The sequence below is a fragment of the Malurus melanocephalus genome, unplaced genomic scaffold, assembly GCF_030028575.1.
Source record: "Malurus melanocephalus ecotype Western Australia unplaced genomic scaffold, MMel_1.1 scaffold_244, whole genome shotgun sequence".
Lineage (NCBI taxonomy): Eukaryota > Metazoa > Chordata > Aves > Passeriformes > Maluridae > Malurus > Malurus melanocephalus.
In genome coordinates, this window is record NW_026623476.1 from 341,316 (window position 1) to 351,204 (window position 9,889).

Below are 9,889 nucleotides of genomic sequence, written 5' to 3' on the forward strand. Positions count from 1 at the left end.
CTACTTTTTTTATTTTTTTTTTTTTTTTTTTTTAATGATAAATTTTTTTTTTTTTTTTTTACAGAGTTCTGATAAAGCAACCTTGGGGCTCAGATCTGTGCTGAGCCCAGGGCAAGGCAGAAGTTGCTCCCCTGAAGCTGCACTGGTGCTGATCAGCTCTAAACAAAGTCCCCGCTGAGCCTGTGTCCTTCACACTGTTCTGGACATTAGCTCAGGGAATGCTTTGTTCTCCACTCAGGTCATTAAATGGGATATTGGTGCAAATGGCCAGCACATCCATAAAGGAAGTACTATCCCTTGGTAGATTGAAACATCTTTGTTTACACATGAAGTCATACCCTGTCATCCTCCACAGACATTAGGGTCCAAACAGCACTCGAACAGACATTCCCCTTGGAATGGCTAGGATTGTTATCCACTGAATGTCTGCTAAAACAACAGATTTTTATAAGTCATTGCTTAGCACGCAGCCAAGGCAGCTAGGGCTGGTTTTCTGCAGTGCAAACAGCAATACCAAACAAGCCCTCCCAGACCAGGAGGACAGCAGAAAGCTTAAAGTGATAGATAGAGATACCAGAAGGATGGAGCAGAGTTACCAGTCAACTGTTGCTGGCTCACCACTGCTCCCAGTACTTACTGCCAGGATAACTCTGTCCCGCTCGAGGAGATCAGCCAGTTTGTGCAGGAGTCGTCCTCTGCTTGGGGCATCCATCTGTCTCCATGGAGAGCCTCTCTGAAATGCTGCCTTTGCTGCCTCCACTGCATTATCCACATCAGGCTAAAGAACACACGCACAAAAACCTCTCAGGTTACAAGGAAGGAGATGGACAATGGCACAGAAACTCCCCCAGGCTGCTTCCTAGTTGATGYTGTGTTGGCCAAAACCAAGTTGTCCAACAAATCCACTTTCATTTTACTCCTGGATTTGAATCCAAGCCTGGAATATGTTTTAGGTTTGGCCTGGGCTCATAAACAACCTTGAGGTCTGAATACCAATAGGGTCTTTCAAGGGTAATTTAATGTAACTGACTTGTTTATAAAATAATCCAGAATCATGTTCCTGCCAATACAGGATGTGACAGTGGGGGAGGATGAAGAAGCATGACAGTCCACTGGCCTACATGAATTAGCCTCCTCTAAACAAGTGTGGGCAGGAAAATCCCCCATGAGATCAAGATTTTACCCAGGAAAGCAATTACAGCTCAGATCCCACCATTCAGTTCCCCTGGAGCCTATGCCAAGGCAGTTAACACACTAAAAATCTCCCTTAGATCCTAGAACACATTYCCAGAACATTTCTACCAGATGGGAAAGGTTTTTCTGTTCAGTGCTATGACAAAGAGATTTCACCTACACATACTTAGTGCCATTCTCCCTTCATCTCCCACAAGCTTTACCATGCTCTGGACCAAATACAACACCATTTTACCAAGTTACKACCCAAATGGGGAGCAAATTCCCTGTCTTCCCACACATCATCCCCAGAGCTTCATGCATTTGCTCTGATCACAGTRTGCCCTGGACTCCTCCCCTTACCTCACACACATTGATTAAAAAAGGGCACCCCCACCCCAGTCCAATGGAATCCATGGGAACACTGCCTCCAACACCCCACGAGCCCAAGGCTGTACCCCAAGCACAGATAAAGCTTTGCACAGATTCCTGCTSTATGTTATACCTGGCACAGCCCAAGCCTCACTTCAGCTGATGGGTAACTTGCACCTCATCACAACATATGGCTCAAAAAGGTGGGAAAGGAGGAAGGGTGTCAGACCTCAATCTTTCTTCACAGCACTTCACCAGTTGCTCTCATTTATACTTTACCTAAAGTCTTGTCTGGACACATTTAGGAAATAAGCCTCTGCACTGATCCAACAAGGTTTGGCCATTCTCCCCCCTCAAGGGAAGGTGTATGGTGCTGAACCAGGAAAAAAAAATGTTGTAGGGGTACATCTGTTGTTGTCTTCTTWAAAAGTTCATGGTCAAAACTCAACCAAGGCAATGGCATCTTACATTCAATTTGACTCCTCWTCTTTACAAAAAGATCACACAGCTTTGAAATAGTCTGACCTATACTGTTAGGAAAAGAAATCCATTCCTTTGGAARAGCAGTGATGGGAGGCCATTGGGGGAAACTCACGCTGTCACAGAATGGCTCTGGTCCAGCAAGGGATGCTGGTGGGGTAGAGGTGTCCAGAGKCACTGAGCACAGACAGGCAGCTCCTTCCCGGGGCACATCACCCACAGGCACAACAGGCCTCTGAATGGCTCACTCTGCTGCAGTTGATCTGGATTCATTCAGACTGGCACATCRCAAAAGCCAGAAGGCACCACCAGCCACTGCACACTTCAGTACTCCCCATCCCGCCTGCTGGAATGAAGGCTTAAGAAGGCAATATTTTATGTGACAGAGTAGGCAAAGGAACACAAATGCATCAGGTTTAAACAAGTCTTCCTTAGCAGCAATTCATTAGTTCTGCAACCAGCCTGGGAGCACTGATGTGCAGGGAATGGGTCTGCAGTGGTACAATGCCTTTGGTACAAAGGGTCCTCCCCCTACCCTGGCACTCAGAACAGCCGTGAGATAACTGTGTGGGCAGAGGACTTTGGTGCATGCCCAAATCTTCCCCAGCCTCTAAAAATGGGAGCACAAGAGCCCTGCTGCAGCTCCTGCAGAGACAAGAATGAAGACAACTATCTTTCTCAGACATTCTGGGTGCAAATAGTGGCTCAAAGCCTGCAGTCACTGTCACACAAGCAAACAGGCTTTCCCTAAACACCCTCAGGGTAGCACCACCAAGTGATATCCTGAGAGCCTGCCTGCACAGTCTCAATAGGCCTGAGAGACCAGCAAAAACAAGGAAATTCTTCAGGAAGGCTGAAATGCCATTCTTAATCCATCCTGTTATGACTAGGCATTAGGGGAGTCTGAATGGCATGTTCGTTGCAGGCATGTTGCAATAGGTAGGCACAAGGCGTGACAAAGTGACTCCTAACTGTCAAGGTGCCAGGAACACCCTGTGGTGTACAAAACCACAGGAGGAGGAGATCCAGGCATCCTGGTGCTTCACTTGGATCTATAACAGATTTACTGAGCATTACATTAAAAGCTCCTCTGAAAAAATRTTAAGGTTGCAAAGTCTGTACAGCATTGGGAAATGCCTGCAAACCTTCATACCCACCTGGGATGTTTGAGTTATACAACCCCGTTACACAATCACATCCCTTCCCCCCTGAACAAACTGAACACTGTTCTTTGTTCTAAGCTGCCTCGTCCATCTTCCTCCTCTACCTCAAGTCCTGCTCATCGCTGCTCCTTTTTGCTCATCTGCCCCCTTTTCCTCTCTCCTGCTCCARAAGCAGGCTGCAGAGCACAGTGAAGACCATCACCYCATTGGCTCTGTGAGTGGGGAAAAYTCCTACAAAAAAGCCCTGCACTGCTTCAAACCCAGGGTGCCCAGAGTGAGGAGATGTCCCAAGAATGGGACACACYCACAGGAGACATCTTTCTTCAATTCAACTACTGACTTTTTGAAAAAGCCTCCCCTGTGCACATCTTTGGAAAGGCACTTTTCTGACACAGGGCATGAGCACGTCACAGTTTCTCAAAGAGGCTCCCCAGCAAACAGACCATGCATTGCATTGCTTTAACTTCCAAAGTTGAGYTCAACACAGCTACAAACAGCATCGTAACAGTCTGAAGTGACCAAAATCATTGAGGATATTGCAAGTCTGCTGTGTTCTCACTTCAGTTTGCCACTACAATCTGAGTGGGACAGGGTGACTGAACAAATCCCTCTCACAACCCTTCCATGATCCACATGGGAGTGAACTGTTTAGAAATGATCATGACAGAGACTCAACAGTCACAGCTACGGACCTGCTGCCCATCCTCTGTGGCAATTGAGCTGGGCACTCCTTTGAGGAAGGAGCACTTTTCCCCTGCCCTTGATGGATGCCAACAAACTGCTAGAAGGAAAAAGCCCATCTTCAAGTGTTACGGACAGCACCAGAATTACTCCTTTTCCATTATTAACCTGGCAAACAGTTGGACACCAAGCTTTTAATTGTGAGATAAAAAGCTGCCCAGCATCCAGTGGAAACATCCACCATTTTGTTTTCAGGGCTTCTTTTTCCACACAGACTTTTCTTTATTCCTCCACTGTTCCATCAAAGACAATTCTGTAACTAAAGAACAGACAACAAAACCTTTGCTTCTAGGTTTATAAAGCATTGGCCAAGTTTCAGCACCAGACTAAACTGTCATCACTGAGATATCGGCTGCCAAATTTCCACCCCTCACGTGCAGCCCAAGCAAAACACTCTGCGTGGCCAGGGAGGGGCAAGTTTCTGTTCAGGGCTTGGGAAGGGGAGTTCTGCTCCCAGCCTGCTGTAAAGGCAGAGCCAAASCTGACAGAGCACAGCTGAAGCCAGAGCGAAGAACTGCCAGCCCTGCAGTGGCACTGGCCAGCACAGGAAGCACAGTGGCACTTGGGGACAAGACACTGCAAAGCACCACCAAACACGACTCACCACTTCCTAKGGTGACTCCAGCAGACCAAAGTTCCAGCCCCAGGAGGGGATGAACCAGAGCAAGGGAAGCCCCGGGGTCTCAGCTTGCCAGAAGAGTGGGACATGGTCAAGTGTCACCAGAAGGCAAACAGCTAGTTGGGGATGGTTGTCACCAATCATTATTCTTAAGTTAATCCAGATCCAGGTCTAATCCCCACTCAGTTTCTTGGAAAAATCTACTTAGAGCAAAACATTGTTTTAAAAGGTGTGATGTATAGAAGAGGTTTTCAGCACCCAAAGCACAGCTAGCTTACATTCTTGGCTGCAATTTCCACTAAGAAATCACTCACCTATACTGAGTATCCAGGGGGAGAGAGCTCCACTGACTGGAAAAGTTTACAGTGACTCTCCTGCAAGCTAGAAGCTGAATGCAGACAGGGACAAATCTCAAGGAGGTAAGCTGCAAAAGTGGCCTTTTAGTTCCGTATAACAATTTTCTTTAGCAAACATTAAAAAGCAGGCACAAAATGCTCATGTAATACTCTGTAGCTACTTGAGGAGACACTTTGCTCAGGGGACAATAACAACGTCATGGTTTCTGCCTATSAAAATACAGTTGCATCAGAGTCAGCTTCAATTCCACTGTTTACATGCCACTGCAATTAAACACAGTTGTGTCCTACCCAGTCAGGATAAAGAAATTACACATAATGTTTGGTTCTGCCTCACTGTGTAATTGCCCCATGGATGCACAGATCCCCAGTGGCAATAAGTCTTAGAGGCTGCCTCACAAGCATAGGACCAGTTTAAATACGAGGAAAAGATCTCAGTGTAGGCAGAAATGGCCAGATTGCCCATTGCTTACTGCCCAAAGCAATGAGCTACCAAAGCCCTGGCACAGCACAGCAGCTGTGAATCACCTTCCCATGACTTCCTGCACAAAGCCAGATCTTGGCCCAGCACTTTTCCATAGGTCAGACCAGTTGGCCCATATATGAAGAGCTGCTTTGGACAAAAAAAAAGTATCACATGTGTTTGTTCCTTACCTCAGACTGTCAGGAAACCCAAGCAGTTACATCTCAGGTTACTCTACAGCACACCAGGGGCAGCCAGCCTACTAAAGCTCTTGAGATACTGATTTGTTTTTAGTGAGAGCTGCCACATTTGTGCAGGCAGCCAGAACCCACAATACCAGCTGGAAAAGCAGCACCACATCTCCAGCAGCAGCAAATGGTCAATGTTTGCATAACTGAGCTTAAATTCCCCCATGCACTCAGGTTATTTGTTGACTGTGTTTAAAAAAGGGGCAGTTTCAGTTCAGCATCTCCAACAGGCTGCCCTGCAGCTGGTGTATAACTCACCCCCAACATGGGGCCCRAGTCTTGTCAGGAATATGTGCACACACCATCATTGTTATTTCCTCAGGCTGGCTGCTCCCTTCCAGTCTAGGCCACAAGAATGGTGCTCAGTCTCATTSCTCTGACAGTGTTCAGCAGCCAGTTCCTACCAGGGAAAGTGCCTCTGACAAGCTGGACAGGATTGATCCCACCCAGCCCATGAAATTTTTGAGCAGCACATCCAATGTTCCAGATCTCCAACTCAGTCTGGCCARATGGATGTTGCTGTTGAAAGCCAGCTTTTCCTGTGTGCTTCCCTACAAAAAGAAATCCCCTGGAAAATGTCTTTTGCACTGCTTGTCCAACAACACTTACCTTATCTCCTTCCTCAATGTCACAAATTTTTTCCATTGTTGAAGGGTTGTAGGTGGGGAACTTCTTCCCACTTGTAGACTCGTGCCATTCATTGTTAATAAATATCTGAAGAGAGAACAAGGGGAGTGGGATGGGCAGGAGAAAGAAAAACAATTGAAAAAGACAAAAACCCACAAGTACTCCTCGAAGGTCCAGAGGCTCTCCAACTTCCATCCACGGTAGTCAAGTGTGCTCAGTCTCTCTCCCAGGGAGACTCCTGGCAACAGAGAAGCACTTCTCCAAACCTTGTGCACCCAGTTAGTTTTGAGCCAGAGGAAGGCAGAGGATCAGTCCCACACACTACAACACTGGGATCTGGCAATAAGAAATGRGCAGTTTTTGAAATACATCTCCATGCAGAGATGTATGCATCACACCAAGAGAAACTTGTATGGTTCAGGCAAAAGGAGCCCCTTGTTACGTGTCCCTGTACAATTATTACTTGGCTGTTGGTGCCCTGCCCTGGGCTACCTCCACAGCTTGCTCCCCGCTCCAGCAGYGTCCGGAGGAGGCGGGTTCTGGCTCGGTTCTACCTCACCATGCCTTGTCACAGGCCAGATCAAGCCTCCCACGTCACTTGGAGTCATCTGTGACAAGATTTAAGTGTTTCAAAATATTGCATTTCCAGAGCAAGAACAAACAGTCCCAGCATTGCGTAACTGAAAATGCATTAAATACTGGAGTGTCGTTACTCACTGTAAACAGAACATGAATACCTATATACAATTAATTGATTCAACATGCATCTTATCCAYGCTGTGATCTGACTTGGCAGTGTTATATTTTATAAATATACTTTAAATAAGATTAGATGAAGTAATCTTTATTAGCAGCCTGCTAGTGGCTGTAAGCTAGTACTTTTATTTGGAAGCCGTCCATATTTGCAATCTTGTTTATGAGTCTCTACACACCACCAGGAGATTAATGTTGCATCTCTTATATTCGGAATTCCCACTGCTTTGGGTCATAGTTTTCTTTCCTTGGGTAGTTTTTTCTTTTTTTCCTGAAAGGACATTTTCTTACTATTTCTGCATAAAACATCCAAAGTATAATTGGTGTACAAGCTGCACTGCTGGACCCACCTGTTGCACACAGGCCAAAAAAAAAAAGAAAATTTCACCCACAATGTTGCCAAGGGAAGTCACAAGAAAAGATACACTGTTCAAAACATTAACTCTGGTTTAAGACACCAGTTCTCCCCAATTACCTCTGTTATCCAAGTGCCACATTTAAATATTTGCGCATTTTAACTTCAGTTTTCCTTTGTTTCGCTAATAAAAAAGTCACATTATAAACGTGGGAAAWAAGACAAGAACTGTAAAATTACAGTATCAGGTATATGCTCACAAACTAAGGATTSGGGAAGGATATTGATTTTTCCTTTACATTCAACATTAATTCCATGGGAAAACAATGTTCCTACCAAGTAGTAATACACAAGAGTGACAGGATCAGGCTGTTTAAAATGTAACATATACATTGGCATCATTCTAGGAATCCACCACATATCCCGAGTCTTTGGTGCCAGGAATTGAAATCAAATCAAATAATATATCAGCAGTTCATGCTCCATAGCCAGAATTTGAGACAAGGAATTGTGGACAKATCGCTTCCATCACACACCCATGACAAGCACTAAGCTGCTCTATAAGTAAGATCTTTGTTGAAAATTTTTGCCTCTCCCCCAGCCCCGTAACTGATAGAACCAAAAATAAAAACCTCCACTAAGCAGAGCGAAGYATTCTGTCAGCTGTAAACATCTGGTGAAACTCAGAGTTTGCACAAAACCCTCACAGTTTTATGAAAATTGACTGCTGCTTATTATCTTCTCAGATGCACCAGAAGCATCAGATTAAACATCAAACTCAGACTTTTAATTTACATTGGTTTCCACTTTAAAGATACTACCTTGACTCTTTCAGCGCTCACAGTCTCTGGCAAAACTGTGGAGCATAAACTGCGTGTTTTAAAACATACACGGCTGCAGGATAAGATCCCCAAGGAGTGTTTAAAAGTGTTCACAACAATAAAAATAACAAAACCCAGAACATTTGGATGTTTAAGAAGAACTCAAATGGCCGTGTCCATTTTGGACGCAGGAAAGAGCTGTTTGTGCAGCATTACGCCATTCTGCAATCAGCAGCTGCAGATCCAATTTGCTGCTAAATGACAAGTTTATCTGACAAATAAAGAGTAGATAAATTTGGGATCTTAAAAATTAATCTAGTCCAATGATTACTCCTGATTGCTAATCTGTTTCAGTACTTCAGATGCATAATTCAAATCAACACCTCGCCAGATAAGCTATCACTGTTCACTCCTCACTGCAAGGGAATTAGCTTCAAATTCTGCCTTTTTCTTTATCCTTAACACAGAAATGCAATAGTAACACACTCATTCATCTCCTCCAGCTCTTTTAGTACTGCCACAAAGTTGAAATTTTGGAAGTTGAGGCTTCTCAGCAGCATAATCAGCCGGCGCATTTTCCCCACTGCGCAAGGCAGCGGGTCAGGCTGTTGTGGAACAAAAAGCGACTCGGCATCACAAAACTACAGCTGCACTGGGAGCAGGGATTTCTGCAGCCGTGCTCAGCTCCACACCAGCCTCACTCCTGGGGGATGGAGATATCGGGCTGAGGAACCTTTGGTTTATACCAAAAGGTCAGGAGCAACTGTTTAAAGGGAAGCTCAATGGAGAGCAGAGAATTGAGGGTTTGTGTGGGCTCACTGCCCGACTCATCTCACAGGGAGGCCGTGGAGTTGGGAGGAAGAGTCACCAACACAAGCTCCTCTTGTGGAGCTACAGGATGGCTCCAGCCYCATGGCAGAGCCATTCCCAAGGCCCAATCCCACTGGACATTGGCCCTTCTCWAGGCTCCCTGCGCTCGCCACCACCCAAACCCACTGCTGGCACCAGGCCACCTCCCCACAGGGGAGCTGTGGGTCAAGGACGGTTGAACACAACCCCAGCAAGCAGCTTCCTCAGGGATAAACCCCTCCTCTCCCTGCCCAGGCTCACCCCATCCAAATCGGATTTTGCTGAGCACCAGCGGGGAGCCGGAGGCGTTCACGGGTGGGTTAGGAAGGGAAGATGGCGTCAGGCACCAGGGCCAGGGAGAGGAGCACAGGGCACCTGGGGCASTGCAACAGCTTTGGTGGGGTTATTTCATTGAAAAGAAAAAGTTAGGTTTTTGGCATTAGAGATTGAGGCAACTGGTTCTCCATTAGAAATGTCACTGTCATCTGCTCACTCAACCTCAAACCTTCATAAACCTATTGTCTCAGGCTACAGAAGGAATAAAAGACGCTAAAAAAAACCAGCACTGAGGGTGAAAACTTGTATTACAAACATAACACCTCACCACCACTCTGATTYCACCGAGCATCAGCAACACCACGACGAAGCCCGCCCGCCGCCCAGCGCCCCACGCCTGGCGGGCTCACCTTGGTRTACTTGACCTCCAGGCTGCGCAGGGGCCGCGGCAGCGGCGGCACTTTCCTGTCGGGCTGCCCGTTCTCCACGGCGCCGTTGASGGCAGCCATAGCCCCGCCGTCGAGCCCGCGCGCCTTCTGCCCGCTGACAGCCCCCGCGCCGCCTTAAGAGCGCCGCGCGCGCCGCCCGCCCGC

General features: G+C 46.6%; 1 protein-coding gene across 1 annotated transcript in view; it reads right to left on the bottom strand.

The window, feature by feature from the left end:
* Positions 1–9,827, bottom strand: part of ALDH1A3 (aldehyde dehydrogenase 1 family member A3) — a 33,042-nt gene extending 23,215 nt beyond the window's left edge. Inside the window, exons 1-3 of the mRNA XM_057375283.1 lie at positions 9,707–9,827; positions 6,225–6,329; positions 638–778 (exon numbers count right to left, since the gene is read on the bottom strand). Of these exons, the coding sequence (XP_057231266.1) occupies positions 638–778; positions 6,225–6,329; positions 9,707–9,805 (345 nt within the window). The 5' untranslated portion in view covers positions 9,806–9,827. The remainder of the gene's footprint in view (positions 1–637; positions 779–6,224; positions 6,330–9,706) is intronic.
* Between the last annotated feature and the right edge of the window lie 62 nt (positions 9,828–9,889).